This window comes from Globicephala melas, chromosome 2, assembly GCF_963455315.2.
Source record: "Globicephala melas chromosome 2, mGloMel1.2, whole genome shotgun sequence".
Classification (NCBI taxonomy): Eukaryota; Metazoa; Chordata; class Mammalia; order Artiodactyla; family Delphinidae; genus Globicephala; species Globicephala melas.
The window spans coordinates 177,175,298-177,195,307 of NC_083315.2; the positions used below are offsets into that span (position 1 = coordinate 177,175,298).

General features: G+C 66.5%; 2 protein-coding genes across 7 annotated transcripts; both read left to right on the top strand.

Annotated features, from left to right (window-relative positions):
- The first annotated feature begins 3,893 nt into the window (after positions 1-3,893).
- On the top strand, positions 3,894-5,522 carry CRIP1 (cysteine rich protein 1). The gene is made up of 5 exons (XM_030883140.2): positions 3,894-4,013; positions 4,915-5,009; positions 5,081-5,138; positions 5,219-5,265; positions 5,391-5,522. Exons 1-4 carry the CDS (start codon positions 3,974-3,976, stop codon positions 5,257-5,259), a joined length of 234 nt encoding a protein of 77 aa, XP_030739000.1. The 5' UTR covers positions 3,894-3,973; the 3' UTR covers positions 5,260-5,265; positions 5,391-5,522.
- Positions 5,523-8,586: 3,064 nt separating this feature from the next.
- TEDC1 (tubulin epsilon and delta complex 1) lies at positions 8,587-17,811 on the top strand. Of its 6 annotated transcripts, XR_004044964.2 has the most exons (9): positions 8,594-8,789; positions 8,887-8,965; positions 9,273-9,475; positions 9,765-9,920; positions 10,962-11,060; positions 14,014-14,100; positions 14,561-14,728; positions 16,052-16,448; positions 17,228-17,811. XR_004044964.2 is itself a non-coding variant. In XM_060291447.2 (8 exons), the coding sequence occupies exons 1-8, from the start codon at positions 8,643-8,645 to the stop codon at positions 15,036-15,038; spliced, it is 1,029 nt and encodes a 342-aa protein (XP_060147430.1). In that variant the 5' UTR covers positions 8,587-8,642; the 3' UTR covers positions 15,039-16,195. The 6 variants fall into 6 exon arrangements, 5 of the variants coding, with proteins under 5 accessions (XP_060147430.1, XP_030738999.1, XP_060147409.1 ...); XM_060291447.2 differs by lacking the exon at positions 17,228-17,811 and having other exon boundaries at positions 8,587-8,789; positions 14,617-14,728; positions 14,893-16,195; XM_030883139.2 differs by lacking the exon at positions 17,228-17,811 and having other exon boundaries at positions 8,592-8,789; positions 14,617-14,728; positions 16,052-16,332.
- Positions 17,812-20,010: the final 2,199 nt, after the last annotated feature.

Genomic DNA, 20,010 nt, shown 5'->3' on the forward strand with positions numbered 1-20,010 from the left:
GCTGGCCTCCAGCCCTAGCAGGGGACATCCTTACACCTGTCCACACTGAGGAGGGAGCCCGGAGACTGGGGCACTGGGCACTGGGTGGGGGCTTTGAGAATGGTAGGGAAGAGGCCAGAGGCAAGTGTCACAGTGTATGGCATGGCGGGGGGGTGGGGGTGGGGTGGGGGGTGTGCGGGGGGGGGGGTGTCTGTCCAGCCCTGAGGGGCAGAGCTCTCCTGGTGGATTCCTCAGCGGTCACTGGGGCCCAGCCGTGCCTTCACCAATTCTCCCGGCGCCTGGAGGGCCCCAGCCTGGCCCTCTGCATCCAGCATTCTGCGGCAGGGCAGGGTCCTGCCCCGTTGCCATCTGGGTCTCCAGCTGAGCCTGGGCGGAGCTTCAGCAGGCGAGGGCGCGGGAGTGCGCAGAGAGAGGGTGAGCGTGTGGAGGTGGCTTTGGCCAGGCAGCCAGAACTCCGCAGTGACCTCCCCCCGGTCTCAGGGCCCTGGATGCCCTTAGGCTGGCTTGGGGCAGGGTGGGTGGACATTCTGGGCACAGAGCAGCCTGGGGCAAGTAGCCGTCCTGGCCGCGGTCCCTCACACTCCAGACGCAGCCCCTGTGCCTCCAGCCAGTGCTGGGAGGGAGAAGAGCGCAGGGCCACGGTGCTGGTAGCGCTGGGGCGGGCTGCATCTTGGGGTGTGCGAGGTGCTTCACTCCGTGCCTTCCATGGGTTTGTGCAGCAAATGCCACTAGGGCCCCAAAAGAGTAAGGAAAGGGGTGGAGGGCCAGGCAAGGCAGATCTGGGTCTTGAACTGGACCGGTGGTCCCGAGTCTGGTTGACCTTGGGCCAGGCCATTGCCACTCCCCCACAAGTGCATCCTGGGCAGGTGAGCCCATGGAAGCAAGAAGCCTGTTCCTGGAGGGACTGTCAGGGCCCTGATGGGCACCCAGTCAAGCCTCAAATGGGGGTGTACCTGGCCATAGAGTCTAGGGGGCTGAAGGATCTGTCCACCCACCACAGTCCCCCAGTGCTGGGGGGTCTGCAGCTGGAGGGGTCCCCACCCCCACAGGTGGGCAGGACAGACAGGGAGCTGGGGGAGTTGAAGGGACACGTCAGTCTGTGACCGAAGCTTTGGGACGGTTCCGGGCAGTGTGTGTGTGTGTGTGTGTGTGTGTGTGTGTCTGTGTGTCTGTGTGTCTGGAAAAACCGTGCTATGTAGCAACCAGAGGGCAACGCCCATGGCCCTCGGCCCCCCCTGGCATCCTCCCCACCGGGGCCCGTGCTGTGACCATGGCAATGGCAATAACAGCGGGGAAGGCCAAGAAGAGATTCATCACCCTGCTTATCAAGGGGGGGCTCTCAGCTCCGCCCACCCCCAGGGTCAGGCGGGTTTGGAGTCCCAGTGTTGGTGGTGTGGAGGCGTCATCCCTGGGGCCAGGTGTGTGGAGGGCAGACAAGCCGGCTCACAGCCCCACCTGGCCCGGAGCCCTGAGTGGGCTGGGGGTGTGGGCCGGGCAGAAACGTGGGAAGGCAGCTGCTCAGAGAAGGGCCTCATGCACGCATGCCCCGAGAGACACCCTGATGGATACGCCCACCCAGGAAGGCACTGGGACACACGCGTGCGCATCCAGGCAACCTGTCGGTCACTGTCCCCCCCCAGCTCATCATCCCGGTGGAGTTGACCTCTGCCTGGCACACCCACTTGGGGCAGCCTTCTCAGGGATCTGCAAGGCGGTGCGTGCAACACGTGTGGCCTGATGCCCGGGATCTGCTGTGACAGACGCCCACCTACCCCAGAGTGTCCTGCCCCGTGCCCCCCGCCCACGCGGTCCTCTCCATCACCAGGGGTCTTTGCCCTTCCTCCCCTCTCGCTGCTTCTACCTGTCTGCATTTCCTAGCTGTGTCTGTGTCTCCGTGTGCCCCGTCCACCCCCCCACCCCCCGGCACTCTCCTGCTTTCTTTCCTGCCCACCTTGCTCTCTGGATCATGGAGCCAGGAGATGAGGGAAGCCAGGACCACCTCCTGTTCCTGGCCTGGCCTGGTGGCATCAGGCGCAGGCCAAGGAGACATCAAGGGCCGGGTGGGGGTTGTGGGAAGGTTGGGCCGGTGGTGTCGGCTCCAGAAACCATGCTGAGGTGCCCCTGTGCCAGGCAGAGAGGGTGTTGAGGCTCCGGGCCCGGAGCTCCACCAGTGCAGGGCAGGGCGTGCACCGCCTCCTGAGGGCAGCGGGCAGCCGGGCACCGGGGCTACCCACCTTGTGGACCCCGGGGCTTGCACAGCTCCCGGGGTGGGGGGGCAGAACTGTGGCCTCAGAGAGGGGGTCCCAGGGAGGTGGGAGTGACTGGAGAGCGGTGTGGGGGGCCCGCCGCGGGAGTGTGGGGTCCAGTGGGCCGTCCTCCTCACCGAGGCTGGGGTGCGGCCGGCCTCCCTTACCCTTGAAGGCTTGGAGCTCTCACCGTCACCCCGACCCGGGCCTGGTGGGGCGCCGTCGGGGTGGAGGCAGCCACGGCTTCCACTCCTGGTCCCGTTGCCAGACTGGGGGGGGGGGGCGCTGCTCGCAGCGGGTGGTAAGGGTGAGGGCGTCACTGCGTGGGGAGGCCGGGGCTCCTGGGCCCTGTCAGAGGATGGTCTCCAGCACCCTCCATGGGGACAGGGCCTGGACAGGCCCGGAGATGACGTTTTGTTTGGCGAGATGGTTGAGGGCACGTGAGGACGCTGGTGCTGGTAAAGGTTCACGGTGTAGGATGGAGACACGGCTAGGGAGGTGGCCTGGGTGACAGTGATGGAGGAGGGTTGGCCCAGGCAGAGTCCCACAGGGCACAGAGCACTGGGACCCCACCCAGGCCTCCACCTCAGCCTGGGCTAAGGGGCAGATGGGAGGCTGGCCAGCCGCCTCCCCTCGAGGGCCCCACCCCCTTGAGATGCAGGCCTCTCCGCTGGTCCGCAGAGGCTGGCCTAGGACCCCGCAGCCCGCGAGAGAGCCAGCCCCCTAGGTCTTCCCCCATTCCTGGGGCGGGTGGGGTCCGCGGTCTCTGCCTGGCACGGCGGAGGCTCCAGGGCCGCTCCCGCTTTCCTTGGACGAACGACTTGGACCACCGCTCTGCACTCGGCGCTTCCCGCAGAGATAAAGACCCCTCCCCCGCCGGCCCCGGCATCTCCCAGACGGCCTGGGCCGGCCTGGGCGTCGCCGCATCCACTTCCCGCCACAGAACCCCCAGCCCCCGCAGCCGATGGCTGTCCCCGTGGAGAAAATGGATGCCCCGTCGCGGAGTCCCCTCTTCTGAATTCCCTGGGGACGTTCCCGCTGCGGTCCGATGGACTTCCAGGGGCGGGTCTGAGGTGGGGCGCGTGAGAGAGACCGGTATGTCCCTCGGGGGTGGGGAACTGGGGCGGGGCGGAGCGGGGCGGTCCTCCTGGCCCCGCGCGTGATGGAGGCCGCGGGGAGTTCCTGGGGGAGGGCTACCAGGCTGAGACTCCCCTGGCAGGTGTCCCCAAACCTCCATCGGGGGAAGGGGACACGCTGGTTTGCATCTCTTTGCATTTTAGAGGTGACCGGTTCCCTCCCTGTCTCCGGCATATCTGGGGCTGGGGGTGGGGTGCTCCCTCCTGCTCTTGGGGAGCCCCACTGCCCCAGATCCTGGACCCGGCGAGGCCAGAGTCCAGGGCGAGGGGCGGGGCTCCTCCGGGTGCGCCAGCCCCGCCCCTTCAGTGAGTCCCCACGGATCTCCTGCACTGCTCGGATCACGCTCTGTCGTCGGCTAGGCCCGGGTCGTACCCCAAAGCGGGCGTGGACCAGATGACCTTTCTCGGTCTGCTGGCTTGGGTCCGAGGCCTCCGGGCCCAAGTCCAGGGCTCAGGGGGCGGGGCGCTAGGGGCGGGTCCCAAAGGGGCGGGGTCCCGGGGTGCTTGAAAGGCGAGGACCTGGCGCGACCCACCCAGTCCCGCGCTCCGCTCTGCTCCCGCCCAGCCACCCGACCCGGACCCGGCGCCACCATGCCCAAGTGCCCCAAGTGCAACAAAGAGGTGTACTTTGGTGAGCGCACTCCACCCCCACCCTCCCCGGCTCGAACTGTGGGTCCCTGAGCCGCCCCACGCGGAAGCGCGGCCCAGGGTCCCCGCCGCGGGGCCGCTCAGGTGGGCCGGGGGCGCAGGGGGACTTGGGGCACCGCCTCGGGGCGACGCCTCAGCCTTGCCCGCGGCCGCCTGGATGTGCGGGTCGGGACCCCTGCGTCGGACGGCCCTCCATCTCTGTGCCCCGCTGTCTCTCCGGGTCCCTCTGGGCCTCCCGTCTCTGAGTCTGCCCGTCTCTGGGTCTCCCGTCTCCGGGTTGCGCTCTCTAGCCTCCTCTCGCGCGCGCCCTGGGCGGGGACCCCGAGGGGTAGGAAGGAACGCGGGGCTCTGGCCGCCCCTCCCAGCGCTAAGTAGAAACAGACGCGGAAACCGGCGTCCCGGGCGCGAGACCAGGCGCGCTCAGATCCCGGGCGCGGCCTTCCTGTCCCGCGCCCCGGGGCCCACCCAGGGGAAGGGCAGGAGGAGGTGGGAAGTCCCCCCGCCTCGCCACGGGGAAGGGCGCCCCTTAGGCCCCACCGCCGTCACCGGTGCAGAGGCGGAGGGCTCAACCCGGTAGCCGGCCCGGGTCCCGACCCAAGGCCCCCTCGCCTCCTCCTGCAGCCCCACCCAAGCCCTCAGGGGCGCGCTCAGGGCCGGCGCCCACCCCCGCTAGTTGGGCGGGACTGGTTGGGGACTGGAGGTGCCCCTCTCCCCCCGTGGGGCACAGGTGCCGCTGAGACCTTGGGTGGGCCACCGGGCATGCGTGGGCGAGGCCTTGAGCAGAGGTGGCTGGAGAAGGCGCTGTGCGAGCAGGTGGGTGTGCCCCGTGTCCCAGGAGCAGTGTCTCACCTCACGGGGCGGGGGGCATGTCTGTCCCTCTGCAGCTGAGCGGGTGACCTCCCTGGGGAAGGACTGGCATCGCCCTTGCCTGAAGTGTGAGAAATGTGGAAAGACGCTGACCTCGGGGTCTCACGCCGAGGTAGGTGGGGCCTGGAGGGAGGCCGGGGCATGGGGGAGGGGTGACAGGCCCTCATGCGCCTCTCTCCGCAGCATGAAGGCAAGCCCTATTGCAACCATCCCTGCTACGCGGCCATGTTCGGCCCCAAAGGTATGCTCCCCGCAGCCCCCACCTGACCCTGACCTCCACAGCCCCTGGCCACCCCTAACCCGCCCACTGCTTCTCCGCAGGCTTCGGGCGCGGTGGGGCAGAGAGCCACACTTTCAAGTAAACCCAGGTACACTCCCATCCCCCTTGCCCTGCCCAGCCCAGCCAGCCCTGAGAGTGGGGTTCCCCCACCCTGAGTGAGGACCGACCACTCCTGGGGCCTGCACTCACCTCTGTCCCTGTCTCTCTGCACAGGTTTTGGAGACCCCATCCCTGGCTGCCCGCCGGGCCGCTGCCCCTCTAGGCCGATGGCAGGCCCTCCCCACAGGCACCTGGGGCTCCCCTGTAGACCCTCAAGCCCTCAATAAACCCGGACACTTGGAAGACCTACTTGTGTGTGCACTTCACTGGGGGAACAGTGCAGGGGGCTGCACCCTGCCCCGCACTTGCTCTTCCTGCTGCAGCCAGCCTTGCTGCCCACTGCCCTGGTGGGGGTGGGGGTACTCTGCCAGGGAGCCACCCTGGACAGCCCCGCGTTCAGCCCTGCAGATGCCCCAGCCCTCCTCTGCAGCTCTGGGATTGGTCAGCGGGAACATGAGGCTGCAGGGTGAATCCGCTGAGCTGGTTCCGTTTTTGAGAAGCTTTGGGGAGCTGTGGTGGGGAGCCCTCTCCTGCCCTCCCCACTTCCTGCTGCTCCTTCCTTGTCCCCATCCCCCATCCCCACCCTGCCGGACTGGGCCAGCCGTGCATCCACCCAGACACCTCATCTGCCCCCGTGCCATGCCCAGGGACTAGCAGGTGGCCGGCTGCCCAGTAGGGACTAGCAAGCGGCTGGCTGTCCGATGCGGACTTTGAGGTGAGGACTGGCTGGGCGGCAACGGCTAGGGGCTTTCTGAAAACTCCTGTTTCCGTTCAGGGAGCAGCTGCAGACTGGGCCACCCTCAGAGCCCTCGCCGTTCCCCCCACTGGCCACTCACACTCCGGCCCTGGCAGATGGCCACTGTCCCAGGGCTCGGCTGATCTAAGGAGCCCAGAGAGGTCATCTCAGCCTTGCAAATGCCCTCAGCCCTGCCCCATGGCTTGGCTGGGGGTCCGGCAGGCCTGAGCTGGACAGGCGTGGGGGGCCCCAGGGCAGTGTGTGGGGTCACGTGCGCGCGTGCATGCGTGTGTGTGTGCGCGTGTGTGAGATTTGTGATTCATAGAATTCCAAGGGGTGGGAGCTGGAGTGCTTCTGGGGACAGATGCAATTCAGCGGGGGAGGCGGGAGCAGAGGATACTAAGTGAGGCCTGGTTTCTCAGTGGTGGGGTGTGGGGGGTGGAGGTGTCATCTGGGGGCCCAGCAGCTAAGGGCTTGTGGCCAGAGCAGGCACAGAGGGGGGAGTGGGTGCACTGGAAGGTTCGCGCCGAGCTGCTGGGAGGTGGCCCTGAAAAGGCAGCAGAAACTCCTGGCCCCTCCGCCACCGCGTGGCTCAGTCTGGGTGTGGGGGGCAGACTTGGAGTGAGCGCTCAGAGCGCTGAGGCCCACAGGGAGAGTGGGTCAGCCAGGCCTCAGGCTGGGGAGGAAGGCACTCGGAACAGAAGGCCCAGCAGGTGCAAAGGCCGGAGCGGGAAAGGGCTCATCGGGTTCCAGACCCAATGCGTCAGGAACCATACTGGGCGAAGGCTCCAGGGTGCTACGGCAGGCCTTAGCAGCATGGCCTCTGCGCTGTGGAGACAGAAGGCAGGGCCAGCCTGGAGGCCTGTGCTGGTCCCAGCCCCAGCTCAGAAGGGGACTGGAGGGGACTGAAGGTGAGGTGAGGGGCATACAGCAATACCCCCGTGCCTGTGGGGGAGGAGGGCTCTCGGGAGGTAAGCTGCCCTGGCACTTGTCAGGTGGCCACTGAGACAGCCTCCTGGGGTGGGGGTGCCCGGGTCAGAGGCCAAGTTCTGGAGAATGGGTTAGTTCCAGGGGGACACAGGGAGTGAGCAGCTGCTGTGCCTGAGACGGCAAGGGGAGCTGGTGGGGTGGGGGGGTGGGGGCGGGCAAAGGTGAACACCAGGCGGAAGGTGGGGCGTCAGGCGTGACCGCACTTCCTGTGGGCTTGGTGAGGGCTGGAGGGGGGCTTGTCTGGGGAGCACTTGGGATCCAGGGAGTCCTGCTTCCTTTCTCTTCATCACTTCTCTTTCCCTTCTTCTCTCCTTCCTTCACTCTGTCCTCTTTACAGCTTTATCGGTGTATAATTTCATACCGTAAAACTCACCTATGCACATTCGATGCTTTTTAACCAGTTCAGAGTTCTGCAACCGTCACCACAATCCAGTTCTAAACCATTCTCCTTAACCACAAAAATTCCCTCATGCCCATCTGCTGCCACTCCCCAGTCCTGGTCTCTTTCCAGGCCACCACTGACCTGCCTCCTGTCTCTGTACACTTGCTTTTTTGGACACTTCCTATAGATGAAAGGCACGTACAACATAGTGTTTTGCATCTGCCCTCCTCTGTGTCTGCGCTTCCTGGCACTTTGACCCGCCATCAGTGGTGCCGAGAGGGTTCCGTCCTAGGGCTGACTGCCCAGCTGGCGGCCTTTTGGGTTGTTTCGGTTTGGCTGTTAGGAACAGAGCTGCCTTGAATGTCCGTGAGTGGGAACACGAGTCCTCACAGGTTCCGGGCACTGGAACTGTGGGGTCGTCTGGTAGACAAGTCTAGCTCTGAAAGAACCGCCAAACTGCTTTCCAAAGTGGCTGTGCGGATAGTCCTTTGAAGACTGTCTCTTCAATGGCAGGAAGGAGAGGCTGAAGGTGCAGGGCAGAGGGAGGCCGGGGTGGGGTGGAGATGGGGGTAGGGGGTAGGGGGTAGGGGGCTAGCCGGACAGACGATGGACTGGACGGGGAGGGGCCAGGCGGGGTATGCAGGCGTAGGTTTGAAGGGGGAGAGAGTCGCCGGCCGTCCGGGAGGAGCACCCGCCCGCGCGCTGCGGGGTTGAGCCGTCGGGGTACGTCCCCCGGTACCCGGGCGCTGGCCCCTGCGTCTCCGGCCTGGTACGCGCTGCGGGGTCCCAGGGCTTCCGGAGGCCAGAGAGGGCTTCCGGAGGCGGAGGGTCGCTCCCGCGTGTCGGTGGCGCCTCTCGGCCGCAGGGGGCACCCTGAGCGCCGCAGCTGACCCTCCGGCGGTTGCTAGGCTGCCATTTGGTGCAAGGGGCTGATTGGTGGGGTCCGGACGAGGAGAGTCAGGTGTTGCCGCGATTGAGTCGCGGAGGGCGGACCCCGCGAGGCTCTCAACGCCGATGGGTCCCCGACGCACCGGAAATGCTTCCGCACCGGACAGAACAGACAGCACTCAAACGCCGGGGGCACCGCTCATTGGGCAGGAGCTAGAGGCGCGTCTCAGCCTACTCGGCGGTTGGGCGCGGGCCCAGCAGAGGCGGCACCTGAACGGTGACTGGGCGCGGGGACGCAGCTCTCGCGGGGATTGGTCGCGGGGACGCGGCGGCGGCGGCGCGCAATCTGAGACAGGCGGGCGGAGGCTGCATGGGGCGGCGGCGGCGGCGTCGCCGGGTGGACCCGGCGGACGCGGCCCGGGCCCTGCCCGAGGCCATCGCCGCATTGAGTCAGACTCTGCCCGCCGGACCCAGCCCCGAGACCTTCCGCCGCGCCAAGTTCGACCGTCCGGAGGCGGTGAGGCCAGCAGGGCAGGCGGCTGGGGCCAGTAGGGCTCCGGGAGGACGCAGGGACGCCGCCAGCCCCGCTGACCGTCGCTCTTTGATCCTCGCAGGCCCCCGCGCTCTGGCGGCTGCTCTTCCGCGTGCTCTCGCCGCAGCTGGCCGACGGCGCCTCGGCCTCATTCTCCCCGGGTAAGGCCCGCCTTCCTGTAAGGCCCGCCTGGTAAGGCTCTGGCCCCGCCCACCCAGAGAGCCCCGCCCACTGCACGACCACGGGACAGCCCTCCGTAAGGCCCCGCCCACTGCCCCGCCTCCCCGACGAGACACCCCGTCCCTCCGCGTGAGCCTCTCCCCTTCCCGCCTCCAGGTTAGGTCCCAATGCCCCTGCTAGTCCCTTCCAAGCATGGTCTCTGCTCTGCGTCCCGCGGGGGTCCCTTAGGAGTCTGGGTAGCGTCACCTCCAGTGGGTGTCCCTCCTGAGCTGGCGTCTCCTACCGCAGAGGCCCAGGTCCGCTCTGTGAAGTTGGCGCTGCGCACCCAGGGTTACCCTAGGCGGGCCCTGGCACAGCTCCCGGACGACGGCTCCCAGGGCGGCCGCGAGCTGCTGCTGGCCCTGGCCTGGCTCCTGGCCCGCGGGCCCCTGCCCGAGCGGCTGCTGACCCAGAACCGCGTGCAGCTGGGAGACGAGATGCCCGTGTGCGAGGTGGGTGAGGGATGAGTGTGAGCCGCGCCCAGCCCGGGCGGGAATCCTGGGTGTGGGCACCGGACCGGCGGGGTCAGCCCTGTGGGGGTCAGTGTTGCTGCCCCGAATGCCCGGGTGAGCACTCGGAGGCAGATGAGGGCCGGGGACGTGCCCACAGGCTCCTGACCCAGCTCTTCCTGGCGCCCCCGGGATCTCTTGGCTCTCACTCCCAAGGGCTTCCTTTCTCTTTCCCCTTCGTGGTCTCTGCCTGGGGTGTGAGAGCAGTGCGTGACCCTTGCCCCCTCCCCAGTGCGAGGCCCTGGCCAGCCCTGGCCCTCCTGCCCCCAGCGTGGAAGCAGACGGCTGTGTGGACATCCGCCACCTGCAGTGGCTGATGGGAAAGCTGCGGTTCCGGTGGCGAAACCTGATGGCCAGTCAGCAGGAGCAGTGCGCCCTCCTGGGCAAGGTAGTGCCACGCATGCGTTGTCCACCCAGGGGCAGCTGTCCTCTGTGCTATAGAGGCCTGTCCAGCATTCCCATCTCAGGCTGGCGCCCAGCCTTTGGCTGAATGTGGGCCTTCCCAGGCCTGGCTGGGAGTTGACCTGTTGGGCACAGCCTGGGGTGGCCCAGAGCCTGACCCTAGGGCTCCATGTTGTCCAGGAGGGGGGCCTAGAGCAGGTGTTGCTGGACATCTATGGGGCAGGGAATCAGGGGGGCAGGGAGCCTGCAGGGTCGACCTTCCTGTCCCCAGAACTCCCTAGAAGCTTCAGACTCTATGTCACTGAGCACCAAAGTGGGCCCTGGGGAGCCACTGCTGCCTGAACACGAGATGGCGAGGAAGGCACCCCCTCCCACCGCATCCTGGGTGTGGGCTCACGGGCGGTGGGCGGCTCCTGTGGGCTTCCGAAAGGCTGGTAGGGCTCAGCTGTTGGGGCACAGGTGTCCCCACAGGTCCAGTGCGTGGTCTGGGCTGAGCGGTGGCTGGGCAGGTAGCCCAGGGTTCGCACCAGCGCAGAGCTCTCTGGTGCTGGAACACCCCGCCTGGTGCTCTGCCCCTGGGAGAGGGTCTTTTGCTCAGCTAGCGTTTCCTGGGAGCCCTCACTGCCTCTTGTCTGGGCTCCAGCTGCTCCTCTGTGTGAGACATGCCCACCAGTTAGCCTCCCTGCTGCCTTCAGGCCTCACCTTGCTGGAGTGCCCTGTGTCTGTGTCCCTGCCACTGGCCTCACTGTTTGTGCCACCACATGGGCCTCGCACTTGATGAGCTGAGGGGGAAGCAGGGGCGCCCCACTCTACCTATACTGCACCCTGGGAGCTGGGTGGGGTGCCCCTCCCTCTGCATGGGCCTCCTGGTGGGTACTGGGCCCTGGGCCAGCCTCCCAGCAGTGCTGACTACTCTCCTGGGCCCGACCCTCTCTGAAGCGTTTCCTTATCTGTAAGGTCCTTGCCTAGCGCTGGCTGTGGGGAGGCGCCCACCTTCTCAGCCTGGGGTCTGCACTGCCTGTTTCAGATCCACTCATATACCCGTGGCTGCCACAGCGACCGCAGCCTTGGCCACCTGTCTGTCACCGAAACGGAGCTGCTCAGAGACCCGGAGGGTGGCCGTCAGGTGAGAGCTGGTGGGACCAAGGTGGGCGTGGCCCAAGGTGAGAAGGAGCCTGGGAGGGTGGGGGACCCAGACAGCAGACCAGCTTTGAGCTGTGGGTGTTAGCCAAGCTCACCATCTTTTTAAACAGTATCTATCTATCTATCTATCTATCTGTTTGTTTATTTATGGCCGCGTTGGGTCTCTGTTGCTGCGTGCAGGCTTTCTCTACTTGTGGCGAGCGGGGGCTGGCTACTCTTTATTGCGGTGCGCGGGCTTCTCATTTCAGTGGCTTCTCTTGCTGCGGAGCTCTAGGTGCGTGGGCTTCAGTAGTTGTGGCACGCGGGCTCAGTAGTTGTGGCTCACGGGCTTAGTTGCTGCGCGGCATGTGGGGTCTTCCCGGACCAGGGCTTGAACCCATATCCCCTGCATTGGCAGGTGGATTCTTAACCACTGCACCAGCAGGAAGTTCCTTTTTTTTTTTTTAAAATACTTATTTTATTCATTTGGCTGTGCTAGGTCTTAGTTGCGGCATGTGAGATCTTTGTTGCGGCGTGCAGGATCTTCATTGCGGCATGTGGACCCTTAGTTGTGGCATGTGGACTCTTTAGTTGCAGCATGTGGGATCTAGTTCCCCGACGAGGGATTGAGCCTGGGCCCCCTGCTTTGGGAGCACGGAGTCTTACCTACTGGACCACCAGGGAAGTCCCCAAGCTCACCCCCTTGCCTATGTAGGAGACACGTGCAACCTCAGGGCCTCTCTTGCCCCCAGAGCAGCCAGTGCTGCTGTGTGTGTGCACGTGGCTGGGTACACTTTGGGCAGTGGGAAGAACACAGGTGTCTGGGCCGGGCTGGCAGCCAGCAAGGGGGGCCACTGGAATTAAGGAAGACTGTTCAAGGGTCCGAGCTGACGGTGTGGGTACCTTGAGCTTGGGCATGTGTCACCTGTTGATGAGGAGGTGGGGGTTGGCGCTGCCCCACACTCTACTGACCTTCTTTTCAGGAGCCCCCGTCCATCATCACTGTTTCCTTCCCTTGGGCTCGCCTGGCCAGGGGGTCCTGGGACAGGCCCAAGGCTGGCCATTACTTGTGCTGGGCCCTGGCTGGTCCAGAGTGTGAGGCTGGCAGTGCCTTGTCCTGGGACACTTGGCTGGGGAGGAGGGCTGAGGCTCAGGGCAGGCCCAGCAGATCCCGCCTGTAGAGCCGCGTGCTCCTCGGGGGTGTGCATCCCCACCGTGGGGTCAGGGCGGCCACCTGGGGGTGCCTGCCCGGCCTGCGCTCCTGGCTTTACCTGGGCGAGGCCGTGCTTGGCCCTGAAGGTGCTGAGGCCGCATCTGGGCGTCCTGAGATGCCCTTGGCTCTGTTCCCTTTCAGGGGTGACTCAGCAAGGCGCAGGCCTCCTGCCCCTGGTCCCCTCCCTGGTCTGAGTAGAGCAGAGGCTGTGCCAGCTCCAGCCTGGTGCTGCCTGGGACCCCAGCCTCTGGGGGGGGGCCTGGGCGGGTACGACTCCCCTCCTCCTGGAGGGCGGTGCATGTTGGTGCGCCAGGACTGAAAACGGTGTGGCCAGGTGGATGGGGACAGTTGGCTTCCTTCCAAGGATTCTGGATGAGAAGCTGGTGGCGGCCTGGACCAGCCGACCTGAAGGGGCTGCGCTCTTGGGATGGGTCCCATGAGCTTCTGGAATGATCTCTTGTTGCCGTGTCAGTGGCCAGGCATGCTGTGGAGTGGCTGGGCAGCATCCTTGGTTACTGGCTGGGCCTGTAGTCTTCTTATATTGTGGCTTGGGACGCGGGGGTGTGGACACCCTCTGGGACTGTTCTTGGGAGCCGAGTAAGCTGCTCTTCTCACGGGCCAGCACGTGTGTGTAGCGGGGTGTGTGTGTGGTGTGGGCATGTGGGCTCCGCCCTCCCATGTCCGCAGCCCTCCCCCAGACCACAGGGCGATTCTCACCGCAGGCCTGCCTTCCCTGCTCCCCTGGCCATGGGCTGGGCCCTTGGCCTGGTGCTCAAGGCTGCCCCTGTCTGGCCCCCTGGCCCGGGAGCCCCTTGTCCAGCCATGTGCATCCCCTGGTTGCCTGGCGGGCATACTGGTGCGCATGGCTCGGGCACCAGCCTCTGTGAGTGGAGGCCTGGCAGGGCTCTTGTCTGGCCGTTTGTCCCGGCCCCAGAGCACACTCCTGGGCTCCCTTCTAGAAGGAGTGGTGCCGGAGGCTGGGTCACTGTGCTGGCTGCTGTGTTCAGAGAGGAGCACAGCGGGTGCTGGCCTGGGCCATCCCAGTGGGGCCCATCTGTCTCTCCGCAGCTTACCGTGGGCCCTTGGGGTGGACCGTGACTGGCCTTGCCCCTGTCCGGCTTCCCGAGGCCGCAGTGGCCTCAGCAGGTGGGACGGGAGCATGTGCCCGTGCACTGGACTGCGGGGTCCGCAGGTGCGGGGCTGTTCGGGCCGTGCCTGCAGGGTGGGGCTGGGGGTCTGCGCGGCTGTGTTCTCCACCCTGGTCCCCGGTCTGTCCTCCGTCGCCTCCAAGCTGGGCGCCGTGCAGCCTCTGCCCTGCCTTTGGGCTCCAGGGGACTACAGGGAGGGATTCCCAGAACCCGCCAGTCTCCCCCATCCGGGGCCTCCCTGTACACCCGAAGCCTCCGGGGTGCAGCCCTCAGTCAGCAGGGGATGTGGGGTGGAGCCGCAAGGGAGGGGGCACCAGGACTCAGCCGCCGACCCTGCGGGACCCACGCCTGTGGGGGGCTGGCGGGTCACTGGTGTGGTCAGAGGCCTGGTAGGCTTGGCCTGCTTGTGCTGGAGGCGAGGCTGCCCTGCCGTGCCGCGCCCTGTCCTGCCGTGCCGTGCCCTGCAGGGAGGTGGCTCAGCCCGCGGGTGGGCCGGGTGAGCCAAGGTGACTGAGCCAGAGACGGTGGGCAGGGTGTGCAGGGTCCCAGGCGCACTGGGTTCTCTGACTCTGCGGCCTTACTGGTTTGCGTTGCAGCTGCTGCGGAGGCTGGAGAGGGAGAACGCGCGGCTGCAGGCGGCCCTCGAGTGGCGGCGCCGGGAGCTGGTCTTCTGGCGGTGGATGGTCAGGAAGCCGTTCCACCCACCTCCTGTCCCTCCCCTCCCCTCCCCTCCCCTGGTCTGACCACAGCGGCCCTGGGGTGGTGGTGGGGTCTTCTCATTTTCCACACAGGAAGAGAAGTCTCAGGGAAGCCCCCCACACCCAGCCCTGAAGCTGGTTTCACACCCAGGCCTGTGGGTTTTGTGTGTGTGGCTCTTTCCAGATGTCTGTCTGTCCCATCACCACCCTTCCCAGCTCCTGGGGAAGCCCAGACTTCTCAGGGGTCTTGGCCTTCCGGAAGCCTGGCCTTTGTGCCTCCCTGGCCTCCAGGCCCACCAGGGTGACGGTCACTGTCCAGCTTGGTCTGCGACCCGGGGGCGGGAAGTGACCCTGGGCCTCTGTCCCTGCCGGCTGGGGAGCTGGGCCTCTGGTTGTGAGGCCCGGGCCTGCCGCCCACCCTCTCACTTGGGGTCCCTCTCTGCAGGACACGGTCCTGGGCGCCTGCCCCCCTGAGGCCTCACAGCCCACGTTTCTGCCCAGGATCCCCACACCAGGGACTGGAGCGTTGGAGCCCCTGGTGCGGGAGCTGCAGGCCCTGCAGGGAGAGCTGCGAGAGGCGGTGGAGGCCCGGCGGGCGGCCTGGGAGGCCGGGGTGAGGACTTGGGGCCCTGGCCCGGGTTGTGCTCGGTGGGGGGCTCCCACGGTGGGACTTGCACCATTTGGTCTGTTTGCAAGGGGGGTGGGCTCACCTGCCAGACTCGGCTGCCGCCCCACCCTGGCCACCCTGATGCAGGTCTGTTCGTTATCCCAGGGCAGTTCTGGTGTCGTCCCTGCTGGCTTCCGCTCACACCATGTGGCCTTTTGGACCTGCTGGTGGACATGTGTGTCCCCCAGCCCCACCTGGGCGCCACCCTCCTCTCTCCATGAGCTGGACCGGGCGAGCACCGGGTTTGTGGCTGTGAGCAGTGCGCCACGTGCGCTGCATTGATTTCCTTTTTCTGAAGCATCTTAGAGTAAACTGCAGGCGTGGTTTTCCCCTCAGATACCCCTGGGGAGCATGGGTGTTTCCTGGGGGCCTGCAGCGTGGCTCGTTCAGGCCCTGCACGGCCATGTCTCCTCCGGCCGGGCCAAGCTGGAGCCCTCTGCCCTCTTGGGCAGTGACAGCTGGAGCAACGGTGATGTTTGCGGGCGGTTTCTCACAAGAAGGGGGGCCGGTGCTTGTCTGGGCTCAGGGCTCTTCACGCTTCCTTGTTGCGAACCATGGAGCAGTGCCCACTGAGGGTCGGGGTCAGGGTCAGGGTCAGGGTCAGGGCAGTTCCCTGGGGACACCGAGGGCACAGCCTCTTTGCGCTCCCTGCTGCCTGCAGGGTCTCTGGGATGGGCCTGCCCTGGGGGCCAGAGGTGTCCTCACCAGGTCGTGTCCTCGGCCTGGCGTCCCCTTAGCCTGGCGTCCCCTTGGGTCAGGGCCACCCCATGCCACCCCTCTGCGAGGGCGGTGGGAAAGTGGGAAGCCGATAGAGCAGAGGACATTCTGACCCCGCCTGGAGTGGTGGGTGGGGTTGGGGGTGGGTGCCCCGAGGGTCTGCACTCTGGGCTCTGAGCAGACCCTGCAGGACTTGGCCTGCTGGGGGCAGCCAGGCCCACTCCCCCTGCAATACCGCGGTGCAAGAGCTGGGCCTGCAGCTGGGTGGTCCTGAGGGCTCAGGCCCTGCAGGGCTGTCGGGGGTGATGGAGCTGCTGGCCCTTTCCCCGGGGCCCCACGGCCTCTGGCTTAGGGCTCAGATGCTCGGTGCGGGTGACAGAGCCTGGAGGAGCCGGGCCTTAGAGCTGGCGCTGGAGCTGCTCCTCTTTGGGCACTGGGAGGGGCCGCAGGACTGCTGGCGGCTGGGGCAGGGCTCAGGGAGAGCCGAGGCCCTGAGCCAGGGTCCTGGTGAGACTGGTCACCCTCTGCTCACTTGCCACGTCCCCTGTGCAGGTCGGAGGCCGTGGGCCCCAGTGGAGCGCCGCGAGGACGGCCTTGCGGGAGGCCGTGGGACAGGACCTGGCCGCTCTGCGGCAGGCCTGCGAGCGAGGCGGCGGCTGCAGCCTGGCCCAGCCCCACGGGCCCCACCGGCTGGTGAGGACTGAGGCTGGGGCGCCCGGGGGCCCAGGCCTGCGGGCCCCTGAAGTGATTGAGGCGCTGAGGAGCCAGGAGGCCCGCCTGGAGGTGGTGCTGCGCCAGCTCCAGGGCCAGTGTCGGCAGGAGCTGGCCAGGCTGGTGGGAGCCCCGCCCGGCCCTGTCTGGATCCTGCCACCTGGACGCTGACGTTCCCTGCTCCCGGGGGCACCTCCCTCAGCCTGGCTGGGCCTTGGAGGGGCAGATTCCAGGCCAGGTAACTGCAGGGGTGACACGGACACAGCCCCGGTGGTGCAGGCACACTGGGCCCTGGGCCCCGGGTCCCCACTTTGGGCAGTACCCAGCCCCGCGGCCTGCAGTGCTGGGGGCAGGCCCATTGTGGTGGCCGTGGGCATTCAGGATCTGGAGAAGACCCGGAAATAAATTGTGGAGGCCTCCTTGCAGGGCTGAGGCTCCAGCTGTCCCTCTGCCACCCTTCCGGGTCTCTGTCTGGGGAGGGGATGCTCCCCTCAGGTCCAGGGCGAGGGGTCCCTGGGCGGTGGTGGCTGAGGCTGGTCTGGTCTAGGGCTGCCCAGGTGCTGGACGGACAGGCATGGCCTGCAGCACAGGGTGGGCGTGAGGGCCCCGGGGATGCAGGGTCCTGGATGTACCCTTGGAGCACCCTCATCCTGGGCTCCCTTTGTACACCCCACCTGGGCCACGCCTATGCCTGGTGTGCGTGTGCGTGTGCGTGTGTGTGTCTGTGTTGGGCAGGGACGCCTGATGGGAACCTTGGGTAGTGGGGGGACTCTGCTCCGTTTCTGGGGGTGGTGCCCGGGGGGGGAGGGGGAGGCCACTGTGGACAGAGGGGGCTTTGTTCCCGAGACTGCTCGGGGAGCTGGGCTCCGCCCTGACAAAGAGCCATCTGTGTCGGGAGGATGCGCCCCCAGCTGCCAGGACAGGCTCCTCTCCTTCCCAGGAGGCTTGGCTTGGCACCTGCCCCGCCTCCCTTCCACCAGTGGACATGGCCTCAGCCCGGCCCCCCCTCTCCCCCAGGGCGCTCCACCCGGACCTGGTGCCGCCAGCTTAGGCCCCAGGGCCCAGCCACAACGCCTTCTCACTGGTCTTTGCTGTCCGCTTGGGGAGTGCTGGCTCACGCCCAGGGGCACTGGCCCCTCTGGGCCATTCTGGGCCTCCTTCGTCCCGGGTTGGGGCACACCTGTGGCGCCTCTGCACTGGCCTCGGGAGCACTGACCAGACCGGGGTCGAGCCGGCGCCCCTTCTGGAGTGCCCCCTGACCCTCTCCTCACAGGCTGGCCCCAGAGAGCCTCTGGCCCGAGCCCCTCCCTCCAAGGCCTGGCCCCCCTCTCCTAGCCCCTCTTATGGGCTCCCTGCTTGCTCCAGTCGGGTCCAGGGCACACGGGACTCAGGCCCCCGCCTGCGGCCCTCGAGTGTTTAAAGGCCCTTCTGGACCCCTGCTGCCATCCTCCTGACTGCCCCACGGGGCAGGTCCACTGAGGAGTCCCTGAAGCCGGGATGGCCACTGGCCCTCGGGAATTGACGTTTGCAAACTCTGTGTCACGGAGCTGTCACTTCTCAGACTGATCTGTAGATTCAGTACAATTCAATCAAAACCACAAGCGTGTCTGTGTGTCTGTGGGACCTGGGCTGGTGATTCTGAAACACGAGGTGGAACCGGCCCGAGAGGCCAAGCTGGGGGTGAGTGGAGCCGTCCGCGGTGACCCCGCGAGCCAGGAGCTTTCCAAGGCTGCAGGGGTCAGGCGTGGGCCCAGGGGTTTGGCTCCTACTGTTGCCGTGATAAGTTAGCGCTTGTAAGTTAGTGGCTCACGGCCCTGACCCTGCCTTCTGTGGGGCTGAGGTCTGGTGGGCAGGCAGGAGGCCCCGGGGAGAATCCACTTCCACAGTGGCCTCACGCGGGCTGTCATCTCCAACACTCCCCAGCCCCGCAGCCCCGCGGCCACTGCAGTCCCCTCTGCACGTACCAGGACAGGTTCACAGGCTCAGACCCTGCCCACCAACCCCAGACCCACGGGACAGACGGGGTGTGGGGCAGCGTGGGCCCACGCGTGCACTGGAGTCTGGCCTGGCTGCATGTGTGAGGACTGCACACTGGGGCTGCAGGGTTTCCCACCGACCCACAGACACAGTCCTGCAGGAGGTGAGGATGCCACGCTCCCCTCTGGAGTGGCTTCCTAAGACCACACGTCAAGACTAGGAACCTGTTCATTAAGAGACACTGTAAAGACAGCGGAAAGGCAAGGCTGAGCAAGCGGGAGTTTATCGCAACACCTGTAGCCCGTGAAGAACTGGTGTGGAGCAGATGGGGCCGTCAGCCCAGGGGCAGACACCGCGGAGAAGAGGAAACGGGAACTCAGATAAGTGAAACTGTAACCAGGAACGTGCAGGCGCGCTGTGCGGCCGCAGGTGGGCGGGGCACCGGGAAGGGGTGGGGCTGGATTCGAACTACCCCCGGGAAGCACACGGGCGCGTCTCGTGAGAGGCCCCCAACCCCCTCGGAGTCGCGGGGGCAGGAGCGGATGTGGGCGGTCCCTGCCGTCCGCCAAGGGGGGTGGGTGAGGGGGTGACGGGGACAGCCGGCTGGCCACACTGCAGCGGCTTCCTGGGATCCGGAGTCAAAAACCCTCAGAGTCTTCTAGAAAACACAGGCATGTCGCAGAAGACCACACACAGGGAGGTCTTAAAACAGCCATGACTGGGGTAGGGAAGGGATTCTCATCTGCGGGGAAGCTCAGGACAGCGGGGCTGCCTTGCGGGGCCTTGTGGTCGTGGGTTTACCAACGGTTCCCACTCGCCCCCAGGGCACCTGTCCTTTGGGTGTGTCAACCACGATGTCAGAAACCGAGGAGCCGGTCCAGGTGCCTTCCCGCGTCACCCCCACCTCCACGGTCCTTTTGGTGCCCTACCCCACTACCCACTGGCCGGCCTCCCTCTCCCTTGTCCTTATCTGCATTGGTTGACCTTGGCTTGACCTTGGCTTGGGGGGCGTGGCTGGCTGGTCAGGACTGAGGCCCCCCGGGGCCCACCTGCAGCCTGAGGGGTATTCCCCGTGGCCTGCTGAAGTTCAGGTTTGGGTGGACAGGAGCATCTCTCAGTGGCATTTAGGAGACAATCCCTGTTGGCGGGCACAGTCGACGACCTTGGTCCGTAGGCCCCGGCACCCGTGTCCTCGCCTGTGGGTGTGGCTGGTGGCCATGAAGTTGTGCCTCTCGAGCTCCGGGGCCCCCAGCTGGGTCCTGGGTGCTGAGTGCAGCTGGGCGCCGGCCTCTCTGTCCTTCGCTGAGCTGGGCTGTTGCTCCTCTCATCCATCAGCCAGGATTCCCGAGGTGCCCAACGTGTGTCAGCCCCGGGGCTGGGTGCAGGGTCTAGGGGAGAGCAAACACCATAAACGAATATGCATCAGGGGGCGATGGCCCTGGCCGTGCGGGGTCAGGGCGCGAGGTGACAGAGTGGGTTGGTCAGAGGAGGCCTGCCCAGACAGTAAAGGAGGGGAGGAGAGGGAGCTGAGTGTCCCGCCCAGGAGGGTGGTCCAGGCAAAGGAAATGGCGTGCTTATGCTTATGCGGGGGCTGCATGGGGGGCGTCTGGGAGGGGGTAGGACATGAGCTCAGAGGTGGGGTCGCAGAGGGGCAGGGGCTGCAGGCTTTTGTGCCCCAGGTCAGGATTTCGGAGTTTCTTCTGAGCGGGGTCGGGGCACCGTTCAGGGCCAGGTCCCGTCTTCGCTCCAAAAGGCCCCGTCTGCCCCTGGCGGGAGAGCTTCTGGGGTTCAGTGAGAAGGCGGTGAGGGGTGTTGGGCCGGGC